We start from the raw sequence: 20,242 nt of genomic DNA, 5'->3' as shown, positions 1-20,242 counted from the left end.
AGTGATCAAGAAGGCATCATCGCTGGCATTGCCAGTTGTATATCCTCTGCTTGTTACCTCATAAATGGGTGCTTTGGAAATAGGCTTTACGGCTCAAACAGGAGCAAACTGCCAAGTCAGGCAGGAGCAGGAATAGAGGAAAGATGATGTTAAGAATGTCTTATCAGCCAAATGCTTCTAAGAACACAAATTAGAGAAGAAATCATTTGAAAACACAAAGTAGAAAGATGAATGTCATGCAGGCTGAACAAACCCCAAATAGTGTTTTCCCTCTAAAGTTTTCCATGAGATGTCAGCCACTTGTTGAGTGTTAAAATACTCTTCAGCTAGAGAATGCTGTATTTCCTTTGGCATTCCAGGCAGTTTCTAACCAGTGTTTGGAACTTGAAACTGGTGCCAAGCCTAAACACATCTGGTTGATTCCAGGCCACAAATAGCACTGGAATGCCTTCAACACCTTCCATAGCTGCCATACTTAAAAGTTTATTTCCAAAATAGAACTACAAAAAAAAATTGATCGGACTGATGCTCCAGAATTAAAGTCAGAAGTGTGTCATGGAGAGCAGTATGTCTCATCATAACATACAGGAAGCTATGCGCTTACATTTCCTAATACAAACCTGAATTTCAGCAAATTGAAAACCAGCATTAGTAGATTCAAGACCATTTTCATTTGCTAAGTGACAGTAAGATTAGGAAACCATTCTACACGCCTCAGGTATTCAGTTATATGGTGATACAGAATCTCAATTAGTAATCAAATATCTTTAATAATGCTATTGAATGCCTCTGGGGCATGCTACTATTTAGAAAATGCTATAGGCTGCTATATGTTATTTCATCAATGATCTTTATCTTACTGTAACGTCCAATATAAATTAAGTGATAAGACATGGTAAAGCACAACATTAGAGTAGGAAGAAGTTATTTACCTGTAAGAGGAAAATTCAGAAAGGTAGCTGTTGGTGGCTACTCATTGTTATTGGGAATAAAGAAGATTCAAGTAATCTGCTTCAAGGCAGCTTATAGTCTGAAGAAAAAAAGTGTAATGCAAACCACACAAGAACCACTCCTTAACTTTTGGAAAAGTTGTTTTGAATGAGGTAAACTAGATAACAGAGAAGAAAATTTCAATAAAGTGCCAAGAGTTTGGAAAGATAGTGTGCTTTTCCATTTCACAAGACCACCGTGTGGGAAGGTAATTTAAAAGGAAGCAGAAGTGCATTTGGGAAAAAGACAGAGGTTTTGCCTTCCAGAAAAATCTCAAGTCGCTGTATATGAATTTGCTCTCTCTTGTGTGTACTTGGACCTTTAAAAAAATGCTATCAGGAGCTAGGATAAGATGTTTCTGACAGTGGCAGTTCATTCACAGAGGCAGGGTGGTGCAGTGCTAGATAGGGAAGATGGGTTCTAGAGTCTGATTGCCTGGGTTCAAACCCATCTTTTATGACCAGCTGTGCAGTCTCAGGCATGTTAACCTCTCCAAGGATCAGGGTCTTTGTCAGTAAAAGGGAAATTATTTGGGGACCTAACTTGTAGACTGGGCATAAGGAGTAAAGCAGGCAATGTAGGTAAAGTGTTTAGCACAAGGATTGCACATAGTAAACACTCGATGAATGTTTCATATTTTTATTTGTATTTATGAATACACGTTCAATAATTTCCCAAGTCGTAAGCAAGATGCATGTATCAGGAGCAGAGTACATGGATGAAATGAATCTGAATGGAGAGAAGAGAAATTGCAGATAAGAACTTTCCTGGTTCTTTAGTTGCTACAGCACACGTGGGCAGAACTGTCCTACAACCTCCCTAAATGCCTCAGCAGCTCAAGAGCACAAAAATGTCTACCAGTTAGGTAACTATATGGATCAGCGTGTGAATAATTTTGAATGAACATCACAGTTGATGTGGCTTTCTCTTTTCCAAAGGAACAAAACACAGAGCAGCGTCCTGAGAGAGAAGCATTCTCAAGGACAAGTTCAAGGCCTGTTAGAAATGCCTGGGGGATGCCCACTGACCTGCAGTCTAAGATACAGATATTCGATGGTTACCAGCCATTGATTTTCAGGGAATTCCTTTGATAATAAATAATATGCTTATATTGAAATACATTAATTCTACACTATGAACTGACAACCTAAAAGGATAAAATGTTCAGCTATTATGTCATACAAAGGACAGAACTGGGGAGCAGGAGTGTTGACCTATATCTTGCACTAAATATTCTACTAATCTCCAGAAATTTCACTGGTAAGCATTTAATAAATTCAATTTAAATAGGAACTGACTTGGTCATTTATCTCTTTTTAACTTGTTTGATCGGTTTACCTGATTCAAATCAAGATGTCCTGGAATTAAATTTCCACATGAACAAGATTCAGAAAAAAACATCCAAACTGATACTGAGTGAGTCAAAGCTTTTTCAGGGTAAGATTTTTTCTCTAATATCAAGATTCATGATTCACCTGACAGCTAGAATGATAACTGAAGTTAATAAATGAAAGGTTTGTGGTATGAAAAATATTACCATGTAACTGAGAAACAGAATTGGCTGGTAATTTATTTGAAACTCTGACTTCACTCAAAAGTAGAAATATTTTTATTACTTTTCTAAAAAAAAGGGGGTTTAAGAGCACCTACTGCAATGTCTCAATAGAGAAAGTACTCAATAAATGTCAGATTTAAATTTTAGTGGAATGTAAGTGGGTGCTTTACAGTGCCTAACAGGAGTTTCAGATTTTTCATTTCACAGTCCTTGTTTGTGACAATTAATCCTATTGAAATCAACATTTATGTAGTGTTTCCTTCCTCTGTCCCAGTCCCAGTTCCCAGGAAAAGCAAGCAATCAATGAGCTATTGGTAAGGAGAATTAAGCATTATATCTTTCGTGTCTGCCTAGGAAATAAATTAAACAAGCCGAGGTAAAAGAGCACAGGATCTCGAGAATAAGTAGCTCATAATTTCCTTCTTAATTTAAACTATTCTATATGTTAAATTGTAGACAGATGTAACAAACACACTTTATCAATGACACATTCGTAATCAACACATAATCAAATGACCATTCAACTTCATTTCCCAACCTTAGAATCAATCAACCCAAAGATTGTTCTCACTTATAATTTTCATATTAACACATTCTCAAAGTATTACTAGTGCTTAATATAAACAAATAAAAGGCTTGTGGGGCCCAATTAGGGAAGGAAAATGAACTAAATTTCCACATATATCGTACTGATAGAAAATTCATGAAGAACTTCACTTTGATGGAACCTAATAACTGACAGTAGTAATGTCATGAGATGTTTGGTCAGGAGACCAAAAAGTTAACACACTGGAAACTTGACAAGCTGGGAAGCCAACAGGAGGATAATTAATCACATGTTTAGAGAAACCATTGGATGGTTAGCATCTTGTTGCTAGGCAATGTTTCTAGGCAGCTGATCTTCTCACATCTTAAAGGACCAGAATATTTTATCTTTTTTTAATACAGTATATTTTTCAGATTGATAATGCATATTTGTGTTTGTCAACTTTGGGGTCTCTTAACTATCTATACACCTTGAAGTTTATGGACTAATTTATAAGAAATAAAGATACTGACTGGATGTCAATATGTATGACAGCCCTCACTAAAATAAAAGTTTTACACTCACCATGTAGTAAATGATAGAGTTTGCATATGGTCATATAATAAAACCAATCAGAGAGGGAAAGATGCCTTCAATGATGTGCTTATTGGAGTTGAATAATGAATACAAAATATATTTGAGGTTGATTAAGATATTAAAGTAAATTTAGGTATGAAAATATCTTTAATCTAAAATACATAAATAGGACTTGGTACTAAAGAAAACATCTATTGATAACTATCATAAAAGACAAATGTCAGGGGCTTCCCTGGTGGCGCAGTGGTTAAGAATCCACCTGCCAATGCAGGGGACGCGGGTTCGAGCCCTGGTCTGGGAGGATCCCACATGCCACGGAGCAACTAAGCCCGTGAGCCACAACTACTGAGCCTGCGCTTTAGAGCCCACGAGCCACAACTACTGAAGCCCGCGTGCCTAGAGCCCGTGCTCCGCAACAGGAGAAGCCACCGCAATGAGAAGCCCGTGCACCGCAACGAAGAGTAGCCCCCGCTCGCCGCAACCAGAGAAAGCCTGCGCGCAGCAACGAAGACCCAACGCAGCCAAAAATAAAAACAAATAAATAAAAAAAAAAAGACAAATGTAAGAAAATTGTGACGTTTCAAACATTGAATTTTATCATACAAGTGTAAAAACTATTGGGATTTGCTATTCAAATTAGGTTGCTTTTAAAGTATCATTAGTTGAACTTTTGAAATCATAGCAATTAGTATCAGACAATTGAAGAAAAAGAAAACTGGGTTGGTTGGAATAAGAGCGCTGTTATTAATCAACCTTGTTCTTTTTTACAAATACCCTCAACACTTAACGTTGTAGGACTCACCCAACTTTCCCCGACCCTCAGGTGATTGTGGTCACTTGTACTGCCTCCCTCACATGCCCAGTGAGGAATAAGGGAGAGTGATCAGTACAAAGGCTTCCCAAGGATGGTTTTCAGTCACTAAAAGGGGTGCTACGTATTTATACAGTCAAACTGTGACAGGAGGTATTCACATTCCCTTTTCTTCTTTTTTCTTTTTCTTTTTTGCCTCTTCATTACTTCTCCCCAAAGAGCATTAATGTTAGGTTAATTTTTTCCACTATATTAAAAACATTTTTTCAAGGCTCATTTTATTTTATTTTTTGGCTGTGCTGTGACGTATGTGGGATCCTAGTGCCCTGACCAGGGATCGAACCCATGCCCCCTGCATTGGAAGGGCGGAGTCTTAACCACTGGACCGCCAGGGAAGTCCCTATATTAAAATGTTTGATACTAGACATCTTGGTTAAAATGAGAATTTTCCTATAATTTCCGCCCATCAGTATTTTGGTCGCGATCCTACATTCTTTCTTTTCCCACTTAGGGCCAGTACAGCATGCCAAATTTCTACTGGAGAAAAGCTGGAGATGGGTTAAGAACAGGGATGAAGCCGAGTTACTCTGTGGTTAAGGGTGGAAGGAGGGGGAGGGAGGGAACACAGGCGCAGCTCCAGCACGCAGTTGCAGATCAGATCTTGGATTGTGGGAACTAATATTGCTTCACCTTATGGCACTTCAGCTTTCTTTTGAAAAATTAACCCATTACTTCTCTCCTTATGGGGAAGAATCAGGCTATCTTGTCAACGCTTCCTAATGAGGAATGCATGAATTGGAAAGAAACTATTTAAATTCAGAAAGTTGTATTTTAGTCTTCCAAATATTAGTAATTTCAGTAGCTCATTTGGCCTATTATCCACTTTTTGTCTTTTCTTTCACAGTCCTAACACTTTTAGTTTATTCAAAACATGGCCAATTTATGAAAACCAAACAGTATCACCCCCAAATCATGGCTTCCTTGATGTTTCGATGATGAAACGAATACAGCATTGACTGAATTTTTTATTGTTAAATTTTTCCATATACAGGTTCATCACAGCTTAAGAATTTGAAGATATTTTCAATAGCTGGCTTGTGTCATGTCATTTCATTGCCCTGGCCATTTAAATATATCTTTGACATGATTTGTGAATTTGGTGTAAGACTAACTCAAAAAATATAAGACAAGCACACTGATAAACACATGAATGATCCAATAAACAGGCAACGAAAAAGTCCTACTGAGCTAGGCAAAAGCATTATTTCTTCCTTGTTGAAGGTATCAGCATATGCTACATCTTATGTTGCACAAGTGTACTCATTAAATATTATGAAATGTACAGCAGGCCGGGAAGCTCTAACTAGCTAGTCAAAGTCACTCATACCTGTGTGTTCATATTTATGTCGCAGAAGGGAACTGCTTTTCTGGAATGTCTTGTCACATAAGTCACATGCATACATGCCACTCTCTGTCTTCTTGATCTTCTTTCGAGACAGACAGGAGTCGGAGTCTGTCATGTCATCTAGGCCTGACATGTAGTCTTGTGCTCCATCAAGCAATTCTCCCTGTGATATAATCACATAGTTCAACACAGTTGCTTCTCTTTGTGTTTGTACCAAACAACTTCGCATCGGCTGACATTTGGAGAACCTCAGAGGTGCTCGCGATGAATCGATCTAGTTTTTAAAAACTATTACTTTCCACAAACAATATATGAGGTTTCACATTTCAACAAAAATATAAACCTTCTCTGCCCTAGGTGGTAGAGCTTGCTGTTCTTCAGAGATAGAAAATGGTCAACTCTGAAGGTGAGAAAAATATAAACTCCCCCAAATTCTTGAATTTTCTTCCTATCAGGAAATATCTGTGAGTGAGAATTAAACATCAGAATTTGTGTATTTTCCAGTGTGCTTAACTTTAGGAATGATCCGTAGCTGCGGAAACCCCATTTTAATTGAATTTTATATTTAGGTACAAAATGTTATTATTATGCAATCTATTTAAATGTATGTCTACCAACTAAAGGCCTCAAGCTATATTTTTATATTTAATTTTCTAATTTGAAATAGGGAATATTAATAACACTTTTTTATCAATGTTCTATCTATGTTAAAACAGCCTTCAGCACTGAGCAATAATGAATGTGGATCAGTAAATTATTAAATTTCTTGATATTTATTTTGTCTTGATCCAAAGGAGTGCAAAATTGCATGATAACATACATTTCCATTTGCTAGCCCACAGTTCGGTTTTCTTAGACTACGTTTGCACTAATTAATACTAGAGAAGATTAAATAGGCTTAAATACATTTACAAAGAGGGCAGATGTACTGTAAATTGGAATACCGGAACAGCTGTTACAGAGGTGCACTGCTACTTACGCTCCTATTTTGCAAACAGGGATTATACTCCATGATGTTAGAACATACCTGCTTTTGTATTTGAAAAACCATAAATTATTTACTAGCTTGAAACCTACAAAGGAAATCATGTGGCATGTACAAGATATTTTAAAAATGCTCTTCCAAATAAACTATAAAATGAAGTGCACATCAAATTTACACATGCATTATTGCAAATTGTGAGCGTCTCTAAAAGTATGTGACCGTCATAAATGTTAACTTTTAGCATCTATGTAAATCCTACCAAATATTCATATCAATGTATAATTCTGAAAGCAGATGGATCAATCCAAATAAATCTCAAAAATAAATATTAAGTTCTTTCTCTTTCTTAAGGCAAAAGTGCTTACGTAGCACAATGTTCCACTGTTTCTCCATTTATTTGTGTAGCTCACTCAGTTTTAGATTCAAGTTCAAACCCACTCTTCTATTTCTGCGGAGGACACAGCACTAGATTTTTTTCACTAAGATTTTTTTCCTACATACACATAAACGATATAATTTTCACCTCCTCTCTTTCAAGCAAAAAGATATGTCTCATTACCTGAAATCCTGGTTTTCGCTGGTACTTTCTCCTTTGCTGCATATCAGCAAAAGTAGCTGCTCCAGTTGGGTAAGTATAGGCCATATGTGGTAGAAAGCTCATCTGATCCAGTCCTGGGTATGGTCGTAGCCCGGGGATACTAGTCTGGACTGGTGGCATGAAAGTGGCAGGAGGAAATGCACTTTGTGGAGGAAGAGCTGTGTATAGAGGTTTGGCACTAAATGGGTTCATGCCGAACACTGGGTTAGCGCTTTTGTTGTCCAGATTATTTGAATTTGAAAACTCCTTCTTGATAAACGTCAAGTTCAGAGGCTCATCTGAGTTTTCAGATGACGAAGAAACACTGTTGTGGTCTAAATTTATGCTGCCAACTTTTGTTTTGTTCTTTGTGGCTATAATACTTTTGGGTTCTTTCATCTGTTTTGGTAATGACAAGTCCAAAGGCTCAGCCTGGAGCTCCTCAGAAGAGAAGCTGTTTGGAGTGTAAGAACTACTGTGGGAGTTTTTAGAAGATGTGGAGGAAAGATTTAAGGGAGAAGGAGTATTACTCCTTGAGTGGTCCAATTTTTCAACTGGTTTAATATTGGTAAAATGGGAAGGTTTAGTTAGCCTGAGAGGAGGATCACAATTCGTAACACTGTTGTGGAGTTCTGCTATAGACGGTGACGTTATGGAGTCCATAGGCTTTACGGGAGACCTGGGTAATAAAGAGTCTTTTGTGGGAGGATTACTGTTGGGAACTAACGGCTTGGAGTTCCTTTCCAGTGATGGTGACCTGGAATTTGAGTACTGGTAGACTTTTCGTTGCTCAAACCATTCCTTCACAAATTCCTGAGGAAGGCCCACAGCAATAGAAATTTTCAGCAGTTCATCAGAGTTGGGCTCCATGTTCATAGCATAATATGCTTTAAGTACAGACATGTGGTCCTTGTACGGGTTAATGGGGCTTGTCATTCCTTTCTCAGAAAGTACAGATGACAAGAGGAGGGCTTTATTATCAACAAAAACTCCGGCTTTGTTGGGGACTATGTTTTCATGGGGTTGTAGGACTGCCTTGATCTCTTCATTCATCTTACAAAGGTAACGTTCATGCTGATGCAAAGGAATGGGGCCAGGGAAACTTTCTTTACAGAACTGGCAGGAGAATGGAGTGGATATGTTGTGGTTCTCAATCATTTTGTCATCAGTGACCAAATCTATTAAAGTACGTAGCTTCTCTTTCTTTATGTTACTGATCTGTCTCCTTGAGTCAGTAGTCAAGCTCTGGAGGCAAGCTTTGGCTTCATTGACTTTTTCTAACGTGTAGTCGATAATACTTTTAGTGGCACCATTATGACTCACTACTGGAAGACCTACGGGTGGAATATTAGGAGAAGTAACTCCTTGTTCCTCAGGTTGAGAGCATGGATCCTTCATGTGATAACCTTTCAACTTGGAAATTTCTTCAGCCTTGCAGTCCATTTTTTGCCTGGAAACTGTGTTGTCCACAATCTGTAGAACCTTTTGTACCTCGCTTAAATTACTATTCATTGTGTGAAATCCGAGTAAAGGGGCTTCCATCCCTACACCTAAGTGCTGCATCGGACTCTGAGCAGACGGATGAACTCCTAAAGGGCTGGTGGCTCCAAGTGCACCATTCATAAAGGGACTAGTGCCGCTAAACCCGTGTGTGGCCATAAGAACTTTATTATAGTCATTGAAGTCTAGTGGTTCTGTTTTAATTTTAAGTAAGCCTGTTGGTTCAGACATACTAAGTGGTTTTCCATTCTCCAATTTGTTTCTTAACTGGGTAATGGCTGAATTAGTAGGAGAAGAAGAAACAGAATTAGGGGAAGAACCCGTCTTGATATTGTTTCTCATCCGGCCATTTACAGAGATTAAGCCAATACATTTCTTGCTGCTGATGTGTGAACTGTAGGAACCAGAATGGGAGAAACGTTTCTTGCAGTTGGGGCACTCGTACGGTTTTTCACCTAAAATGACAATTAAAATTGACGTTACATTTTTTTGATTGGGTAACGACTGCAGTTGTCTACCAAGGCAAGAATCTGTGCAACCAAAGGAAAGGAACACAATGGGGCACCTCTACGTTCTTGGTGGTTAGATTAGGATTATGTGGCTATCACTGTTTCAGGGCTTTATCTACCCTGGAAGGACATAATTCAAGATGTTAGCAGTGGAAGGTGAGGGCTATCTGTGCCTTTTTCAGCCAAGATCCCAAATCTGGTCTTGCCATCGGCGGCCTCCTATTTAAACAGAGTGTCAGATTAATGTGTGGTCAATAGCACAATAAAGATGTCACAGTATTCAAAGGGAAGTGCAGCCATGGCTTTAATCAACTCTGTGAAGATTCCATTGATTCTACCAATCCAACTAGTCCTTTGAATAGCATCCAATTTGGTAATAAAATGCTTGGCAGAGCTATCAAAATAGTTATAAAGAAGAAATCTCAGTGGTAGGTTGTTGTTCTGTAATACACAGCTCTCAGGAATCAAGGAACACTTATCATACAAAAGCTCTTTTCCAAAATTCTCCCACATTCTTCTTTCAAGGTTGGGTATCAAAAATGAATATCCTTCAGAATTTGTCAGCTGAGTTTCTTCAGGTCAAAACATTTAATCTGTAGAAGAGTTTTTAAAGGGGCAAAGAGGAGCCTCTAGATTTCACAATAAATCAAAGCATTTGCAATTTTCAAGAAGTATAAGCACTCCTCTTCTTATTAGCAGTGCTACTGGTGGTACCATAAGTCTCACGATGACAAAGCAGGTGCACACAGCTTATGACATAAATGGGTAGATCCAAAAAACTACATACAGGATTGTGTAAATTTTACACAATCTTTAAAAATGCCCCTAATGAAACAAAATGCAAATGTAAGCACCAGCCCCTCTGCTACTCACCACTGTGAATTCGCAGGTGTTCTTTCAGATGGTGTTTATATTTGAAGGCCTTGCCGCACTCTGTGCATTTGAACTTGCGATTACCTGCTCCTTGGGTCAGCATTTGGTGCTATAAAAGGAGGAAGACTGACATCAGTTTTGTGCAGGAGGAACAAAGGAAATTTGTTACAAATATTTTTAAAAGGCCTCTATTTTCAGACAGGCCAAAAGGTTTGAGTGCATGTTTATTTATTTGCCCAGTCTTTCAGAGTTGCAATAAAAGTGATAATGTTGGCAATAAAATTGGAACAAATAAAAAAAAAAGTGCTTTCACATGCGCATCCAACACTTGCTTTAGGATTATCTCTGTAGTCTCTTTTCCAGAATGTTTCTTTGAGCCGTTAGAGATGAGAAAGCATCATTGCAAAGATGTTTGTGGTTCTCTGTGTTTACTGCAAATTCTAAAATCTGAAGATTCCCTATTGGAATGCAACTGTTTTGTCAAGGAAAAAAATTAATATTATCCTCAAAATCCTAAATAGTCTCCCAAAAAAACTCCCCACTCAAATAACTCATTTTATCGTATTTTCTGTATTGAGGTAAAAGTATATCTTATAATGAAGCAATACCAATTTTAAAGAAGGAAAAAAAGCCCCAATAATAAATAAAATAATAGATAAATTAAAAAATCCTTGACTATAACTCTTTCATTACATGATAAGCATGTTTAAATACCCCATTCACTGTGCTAGTAGCAAATATAAACTCTGTTTTTCCTGAGATGTTGCATGTAAGATCTGATTCATTATCAAATGTAACAGACAACATCTTGGGTTAGAGCTGCTTGAGCAGTTTTATCACAGGCCAGTAGGAAAGACTTCACCGACTTGTCATTTTCCTTTTTAGTAGTGTGCTAGGGAGTAGGGATGAAAAAGAAAAAAAGTTTGCTGAAAAGACAAGTTAAAAGCAGCAAAGATATAATCAAACACAGCTGACCTTTTTGAACAAGGGAACAAAAGAACTGTGACTTAGAATTCTGAAAAAAGAAGAAAAAAGAAAAGAAAGAAATACAGTCATCCACTCTGGATGCTCAAGGTAGGAGGCCAGCCTTTTTCAAGCAGCAATGACACAAAAGCCTTTTGCAAAAAGACAGCACAGAAACGGTATGACAACTGCTAGGGTGTGCTGAATCTTCCCACATTCCTAGTGAGACAGATGGTGTTACATGGGACACAGGGAGGTTTGTTCAAACAGCAGCAACCTTCAAAGATCAAGCAGAGCCCAGCCCGCCGAGCGCCATTGAGGGACCAGCGCTCATATGTTGCTGAGTTGCATAAACAAACAGCAACAGCTGCTTTGTCTCCCCCCACAGTCCTCAGAGGACTACTATAAACTTTAGTTGTGCCACTGTTAATATGATACAATCATTTTAATTTACTAATTGTAAATGCCAAGAGCAAATGAGGGGACTTTTCAACACCAAAGCTACCATTCATAATGCGCCAACACAATCACACTTCTGCATGTGAAATTTAAAGCAGTTATGCTAGATAAATATCTAGGCTCGGTTTTTTTTCCTAGAGTTTTTGTGCATATAAGCAAGGGGAGAGAAACTGTTACATAAGTGTAACTATGCAAGCATAGTTTTTATAACTGAACTTGGAAAAACATTCAGGTGACAAGTTCAATCAGATATAAATGAAATGATTTACATGAGCTGTTTTCTTAAAATAGTAAAATTCCATAATCTAGTATCATCGCCATTGCTGGATCGTGTTTGCTTATTCTCATTTTCCTTATTCAAAGAAAATAAAGCTCATAAGAAAGAAACATAAGAATTTTAGACAATATCCTGTTCGATAATTTTAAAAACAGAGATGGTGTCAAGGTTTACGGGTGATTCCAGATCTGTTGGGCCAGTTACTGGGACTTAAGGCACACCATTTCTGTTACCATATGAACACCTCATAATATCAATCTGCAGTCAATTCTCCCAGGAGGACAGAAAGAGCAGTTTTGCTAAAACATTTAAGGGACACTATGAATCAATCCTATTCAATCATTTTAAGGATTTAAGATGCTATGCTGTTTAAGACAGAGTTTTTATTTTTAACACAAGTAAGCCGAAAGAGGCAGAGCAATTTTAACATTTAGTAACAAATATGCATATCAGGAAGGGATCATTTTTATTGCATATCCAACATTTTAGTATTAATCCAGCTTATTTTATATAGATATGCATATATATTAGAGGCTTTTTTGATTTTCTTTAAAACACTTAATGAAATTTCATAAACTAGGAGCAGCTTGTAAAAATAGTCTAAGTAATTGAAGATGTTATGTGACAAATGAAAAAAATGCACACTTCTTTTACTATGACTTAGAGCTCATATGAAAAAAATATCTAAGCAAAACTAGGTGAAAAATGGAATTAAAATTGCTGAGATGTTTAATAATGTATAATTAAAATGCTACAATTTCATTCACTTTTTGTGGAACATAAAAATGAAACTAAAGTCAAGTTAAAGTGCAAATAAAATTTCTAAATTAGAAATTAACACACTCATTCGATCGTGAACATAAGACTATTAAATCATATTAGAAGAGACCATCAAAAAATCATTTAGACCTCAATTAAAGCTATTACCATTAAAAGATCTGCATCTTCAAAATGCCATGAAAAATTAATAATGATTGCCAATCAAAGCAATATCGTTTCTCTAAGGGGTTATTATAGAAAGGAATCACTTAAAACCAACCCCCCACCTGATCTGTCCCTGGCTTGTGCGTCACCATATGCCGCTCGAGCTGGGTGCGGTAGGCAAACGTGTAGCTACACAGAGGGCAGGAAAAGTTCTCTTCATTCTTCTCGTGGCGGTACTTGATGTGCTCCTTCAGTGATGTCAAGCGCTTGTAGCCCCGGTCGCAGTAGGGGCAGGTCAGCAGTTGGGCAAAAGCATCTGGAGTTCCAGGTGGCAGGTCTGTAGCCGAGAGACGAGAGGGAGAGAAGCAGGCCAAAAGGTCAGTAAATCAATGGCAGCTAATGGGCTGATTGCCCGGGATGGTATGACAGGAATCGCTGCAATCTGCTCCACGAGAGTGCCACAGGCGCACGCGGCCTCCACGCACACCGGTCCCCTTGCACACCCAGCGCAGACTTGTCGAAATCAGCTCACACTGCGCTGGAAAATTAATTAATTACTGGCGCATTTGGGGGGAAATTTAAACCGCTGCTAAATGAGGAGATTCTCTTTAGGTGACTGACAGTTCGTAGTAAACCTTTAGTCACATATGACTCAGGGAGTCACGGGGTGAAGGAGCTTTTCAGGTGTCGGTAAAGAAGAACAAAGGTTAGGGTCAGTATCTCTAAACTTTGTTGTTTTCCTCAAAAGTGAAATATTTTGGAAAGAGAGGAATCAATGTAGATATTTTTATCTCTTAGAAATAGGCTCTAATTGTTCTGGTTCTTTATTGGATGTACAGATGACACAAATTTGCTGACAAAAAAAATTTCACAATACCCTAAAATTACAGTTCTAATCTTTGCTCATGAAATTCCATGCCTCTGCAGCTGTTCTTCAAATTTTAAGGTAAACACCCAGGCATGTAGTGCATTTGTAATTGTAACAGCTGCAGAGGTCAGCGTCGTGGCTAAAAATGAATTACAGCCTCACCATTTTCTTCCTGCCCATTGGCCTCGGGCGTGCCAAGGCGAGACAGTTCCTCAGGGGCTTCTGGGTAAATGATGGCTGTGTCACTGCGCTGAAGGTACTCTTCGATGCTGACTGCGTGGCCATCGCGTTCCTCCAGTTTTCTTTTGGCAAAGTATTCCTCAAAGTCTGATGTGCAATTTGCATTCTTAACTGAAATGGGGAAAAGGAGAAGAAATGTCTTTTCAGGGCCTTCTTCCTAGGAGCCTCGGTCTGCCTACATCATTGTTAGTAAGACACACAGACTTGCAGAAAGATCACAAATACCTAGTTTATCTGTAGGAAGTGATGCAGATGACCAGTTATTGATTGAATGCTTATTCTCATAATATATGCAAAAAAAGAGGACACTTGGCTTTAAGTTAAATAAGCATATTTTAGTTTCCTCTTCTTGGAATACTAGTCTGCATGCTTCACAAAGAATCAAAGACATTTTTTAATGTTTTTCAGGGAAAGTTTAAAAAAAAAAACAGAACTATAGTCTCAGATCCATAAACATGAGAGATAATATGAACTCAAAGCTACTTTAGTAGTCTATATAAAGCTTCCTTCTCTTTTAAGAAAGGTATAATTAATTTTTTATACTCCACCACACTTAATGTTCCTAACCACGTATACATCCTGTTGCTAAATATAAGCTTTTAACCCTCCAGTCTCTGAACATCACAGACCACCAGGACTACCCAGTCCGAGAGAGATGCGAAAGGACGGATATTCCTAGGGAGATAATAATGGGACTTTGTTAAAAAATCAGGGAATGTGGGAGTTTATCTTTCCTTAAAATTTCAATGTTTAGCTCAGTATTTTAAAGCTGCTGAAAATAAAATTAAGCTCACACTGATAGAAATAAAATAAAAAGTAACAGACGGAGTTAAGAAACTGGCTATGCTGCAGTGTGATTTCGATATGATTTTTAACTTTCGTAGTCATGACTCTATTCCCATGACATGAACGATAGTTGTAAATCAACTGTAGCAACTCTTGTCCCAAGACTGTATATTAGAAACCACTAGCTATGTTTCTGAAATAAGTTGTGGCTTTAAACATCCTAAGTAGAAACTTATGCATAAGACAGTGTTGGGAAAGTGGCTGCCACATTATTGTCTACCAGAAGTAAGTGAAGAAAAGTCTTTTGCTAGTACAATTACCGGTGAGGCCCGACTTTCATAGTTTTTGAGAACAGTTAACCTTGATTCCACTATATTCTTCATCTCACCTTCTCTGTCATAAAAGATATTATAGTACTTGCCATCCTAATTCTCCCTGGCAATTTGTGGCAGGGTGTTGGTTCAAGCAAGCCAGTCAATTTTTATTTTTGGCTTTCACTGTTATGAACTGTTATGAGAAGAATAGAAAGTGGAACCTTCTGTTAATCAACAAGTATTTACTGAATGCCTGGTATGAGATAGGCATCATGCCTTGTTTTGATAAGCAAAAAACAGATCCAGCCTCATCCTTTAGGAAGCCATGAGAATGATCAATACAACTGATATTGTCTCAAAAAGTAGATATAATATTACAAACTCAAATAAGTGTTATGAAAGAAAGTTGTACGGTTGTATTACAGAAGTAACAGGGGGACCTGACGGGGACCTGATGGAGTGTGGAAGATCAGGAAAGCCTTAACTGAGAAGCACGAAGTTAACTAACTTTAGAAGCTGGGGTACAGCAGTGGTGACTGGAAAGGAAATGGAGCATCTCGGGATCTGAAAGGACATTGCTAGAGTGTGGAGAGAAAGGGGAGCAGCATGATGCAAGGGTGAAGAGGAAGGCAGGCACTAGACCCTGCCGCGTGTGCTAGCCTTGTTAAGGATTTGAGTTTTCTTCTAAGAGAAACAGGAAGCCACTGAAGGGTATTAAGCAGAGAGGATGGTTGGATGAAATTATAGATTACCTGCATTTGCATATGACAACTCTGGCTACAGTATGATAGGGAATGCAGGAAGAGAAAAGTAGATTCTGGGAAACCAGTTAAGAGTCTCTTGCCATTGATTAGGCAAAAGATAAAAGTTAAAGAATTGGTGATGGAGACTATAAGAAGTGGCTGGATTTGAGACATACTTAAAAAGTAAGATTGCTAGATTTGGAGAAAGACTGGGTGAGTCAAGGAGGGAAAGGCTAAGACCCTCCCTTAGGTTCAGGCTTTTTGAATCTGATGGATGGTAAGGGACATTCACCACACCAGGAAGCACGGGAATTCTAAAAAGATTTGAAAATATGAATGAATACATTGGATCAAATAACATAAAGCTGGGGAGAATTACACTGTGTAGACTATTAAACTAAGTGCTAACTCTCTGAATACTGTGATCTCAAGCTTTTCTCTTTTGCCACTTCAACTTCTGTTAATTTTAACAAGAGCAATGGTCTGATTCCAAGAACTGTACTTCCTTCAAATGTAGGTTTGGAATATGGAATAGTGGATTAAGATTTTATATCTTGAAATTTTGCTTAAGCCTTTTCTTAGAAGAATATGGACACTGATTAGGATCACTTTCCCTCTGGTCTATTCATGTTGTCATGGATGTTTTCCAAAGGATACTTTTTGGTGGTGATTGTGATGGTGTCATTTAACTTGCGCCATTAAGTCACTATGGAGTATGAAGGAATTGCCAGCTTGCACAAAATATTTGTTCATCATTTTGGATCATCAAAATGACTTCAGTTCTATCAAGAGTCACCTTTTGTTTTAAGCGCAAGAAAAGATAAAGGGGACAAAACATGTGGGTCCAAGATGAACCTTTTTTGAACAACTTGACTGATCTGACCAGGGACTGACTTCTTTTTCAGCACTGTGGCAGTAGAAAGTAAGGTAATAGCAACTTTCTAAATCCAGATCTACTTGAACATTGTCAAATGTTTAAGACACAATTTATTTACGTTTTTCAAGAACACTGTCCCACTTGAAGATCCTGAGTGTAATCTAGTAAACATGGATGGATGTACATTTAATATCATGCTAATTTTATCTTGATATTTCAGCAAATATCTGAATTATCTGGCTATCTTTGCATGAATTTTCATTTGCATATGAATGTTTCCATCAGAAATGTAATCAAATGCAAATTCAATTGGATTTGCATTAATAGCCTTTTGGCTTAAAAGGGAGGAAAATTCTGATTTTTCTGGATAGGCAAACTAAACTACACTATTGGTATTTGGAGAAGCAATTCACTCGCTAGATCAGATCTGGCCATACTAGATTTCTATGTCAAGTGTGACAGGGACAAAAGATATCAAATCATGTGCTCTCATTAAGGATCATCTTTGTGGCCTGAGCATCGAATATATTGCCTAGAAATTAGTAGGCACTCAAGAATCATTTATGGAATGAATGTGGAATAAATTATGTCCTTAACACTGATCTTGGTGCAGAAGTCTTCTAGTAAAAGGAAGCATAAGACAAGACACCTACAGTTGAGCTAGGAACTCAGACCTACTATTCAAGTAATTGTAGAGCAATTACATGATAAACTGTGTATTTGTGATCATAAATACTTGCAAGAGTTTGATAGGGCTCAGATGAGTATTCAAAAAGGGTTTCACGAAGAAACCCAATCATTTAAATCTATTAGCTCTGTCAAGATTTTTTTTTTCATGTGGTATAGATATGCTATTAGTTATATATCTCAATATCTATAGTCACTTAAGTGGGCTAGAACCTAGCCTTCTATGAACTAGGTATGACCATCATGGATATAATGTGTTTTTCCCTGATGTTGCTATGGATACTAGTAATATATGGTTTTTTCTGCCCAGTACCATGACATTCTCCTTTGCCTGGGATGGCTCCCCACTGTCCCTATTGCCAAACCTTATGGTACCCAGGGCAGCTGCCATGTTGTTGCATGGTCCTGCTCCCCTAGTTACAGTGGATTAATCTGCACCTGAAGTGAAGCAATCTTAGCCCTCCATCCTCCAGGTCAAACCGTTCACTGGTCCAGTGGTAGCCAATTAATCCAACTGAGTTCAGTCAATCCCTTCCCCATGATTTTAGAACATGGTTCCAAAGAGATCACCAAGGCAGATTTATTTTTTCCAAGCGACTGCAGCTATAAGATGTAGAATGAAAGAATTGATAAATCCCATGTAGAATAAGAAGATTTATGAAGAGAGAAGATGAGCAGATATACAGAGAAAAGCAGAGACAAAATGGCAAGTCCTGACAGTACTTTTCTAGCTACACTTGTTCCTGAGGCCAAGCAGCACCTGCGTCCTTCCAGAGAGCAGAAAAATTCCCTTTCCTACTTTAGGCTATGTTGTGTCTCAATCTCCTAGACTCCAAATCGCCCTAACTGTTACAATTCTAGAACAAATGATGGAATTAAATTTTTGTTACTCTCAAAATTGTTGGGAAGGATAATGTTTTGATTCTATTTGGAAGTCTGCATTTTTGGTTTTTACAAAGATTTTGTAATACTGTATAGTGGACTCAGAGAAAATTTGCTAGAAAGTTATAAAATTCCTCACTGCATTTTTCTAGTGTAAAATAAACCTTCTTTTCTTTTTTTTTTTTCCTGTCCTTCTCTTCACTCCTTGGTATCCTTGGAAGAATTGCCAAAACACACTGACAAAGTATATTTGCATGGTATTTATGATCAAACCATAGCAAAAATTGACAAGAAATCTCAAGTAATTTCTTCCCATACCTTCTCCAGAGATTTTGCATTTAGTCCTAAAATTTACCCTAGTGTCTTGCAAATATCTCAACCTTCCCTAAGGTCAGGTAAACTTTCCTCTATCCAAAAACAGAACTTCATTAATTAAAATGTTTCCTCATAGCCAAGTGTATTTTAATATTGTTAGGGTAAATTTCTAGGTCCCTTAAGTCAGAACAGCCTCAAATTTCTTGTAAATATGTTGGTCACGCTTACTAATGTTGTTAATTAATAATACTTTCATATATACCCTTATGTCTATCTTAGATATTGATATTTTTGGATAGATAATGATGAATATCAATATGGACTGACTTTTCAAGTTATTGCCTAAAAACAAGCAATGTTAACATCTTTAAAGAAAACCTCTAAATAAAAGAGTTATATTGGTCTTCAAATCAGTCAGCTCCTGCTCTCCCCATAATTGACTTGTTTTAGGTATTTCTCAAAGGTTCTTCATACTTTTACAAGCAGTTATATTATGATGAGACCTTGATACTTATTGCTTCTCCTTTTCTGTTTCCTTCTCTTCACTTTTATTCCCTCACCATTTATTTTCTTTATTCGTTACAAGGATGTGTTCATGTAGGAAGACAGGTGCTCTATTAACACTGGTCTATTACCCAGCATGTTTTTAACAGTCACTTAAAAATTAAAGAAATATATTTGAATATTATGCTAAGCCATTTTAATAAACATCAACATGAATAAATAATTCTTTTGGAAAAGAAAATATCTTGGAGGGTCTAGAAGAGCTGAAGTAAGTATATGTAAAAAACTGAGTAGAATCATTCATCCATCCCTTTGTTTAATAACTGTTTATCGAGTGCCTACGAGTACCAGAGAGTGTACTTGGGGACAAGGACACAAAGATATTGACTGAGAATTGTTTTCCTACTTCTATGATTCTCATATTTAGAGACAAGTACATAAAATGGTTGTTATTCTGCAATATACAGACATATAAATACATGTATATCAGGGGAATATAAATACATATATACACAGAGAGTCACACACAGAGACACACACACTTCCTCAGTCTAACATTGAAATTATGCATTTATCATATCATCTGCTTTTACTCACTTCAAATGTCAAGGCAAAGGGACCTGAAATCTAGGTAACTGTATTCATCATCTTTTTGAAAAATAGTCTCTTTCTCAACAACATTTTAGATGGTAAGAAAACACAGAAAATTATTTTTAATTTAGTCATTTGTATTAAATTTTTCAGTTTAAAGAAAGCCCATATTCAGCATTTGTTGAGGTATATAAATCCTCATGGCTACTTTGTTTAAAGTTGACTAATTAATGTAATATAGGCATTTTACCATTAAAAATGCACGTGTGCCTTTCTTTAGAAGGCTTCTGAAATACATACTGGCACCAAATATCTAAAAACAACCGTGAGGGAAGATGATCTTTTTCTCATTACACAGCTACATGGGCAGCCCAGCAGAGCCTCCGACTGCTACAGAGGTGTGTGTAAAGCCAGGTCAAAAGTGACAAAGTTTTCTTCTCTTCCTGGGAATTAGTACAGCTTCTGGGCCAGTCTCTCCATGCCT

General features: G+C 37.5%; 1 protein-coding gene across 6 annotated transcripts in view; it reads right to left on the bottom strand.

Annotated features, from left to right (window-relative positions):
- Positions 1-20,242, bottom strand: part of ZEB2 (zinc finger E-box binding homeobox 2) — a 127,381-nt gene that overhangs the window by 2,439 nt on the left and 104,700 nt on the right. For all 6 annotated transcript variants that reach the window (XM_082395804.1, XM_082395808.1, XM_082395806.1 and 3 more), the window contains 5 exons: positions 13,982-14,170; positions 13,074-13,288; positions 10,329-10,437; positions 7,429-9,401; positions 5,867-6,047 (listed from right to left, as the gene is read on the bottom strand). In XM_082395804.1, coding sequence (XP_082251930.1) covers positions 5,867-6,047; positions 7,429-9,401; positions 10,329-10,437; positions 13,074-13,288; positions 13,982-14,170 — 2,667 coding nt within the window. The remainder of the gene's footprint in view (positions 1-5,866; positions 6,048-7,428; positions 9,402-10,328; positions 10,438-13,073; positions 13,289-13,981; positions 14,171-20,242) is intronic.

This window comes from Balaenoptera borealis, assembly GCF_965194805.1.
Source record: "Balaenoptera borealis genome assembly, chromosome: 6".
Classification (NCBI taxonomy): Eukaryota; Metazoa; Chordata; class Mammalia; order Artiodactyla; family Balaenopteridae; genus Balaenoptera; species Balaenoptera borealis.
This window is presented reverse-complemented; position numbering and strand designations above follow the sequence as displayed.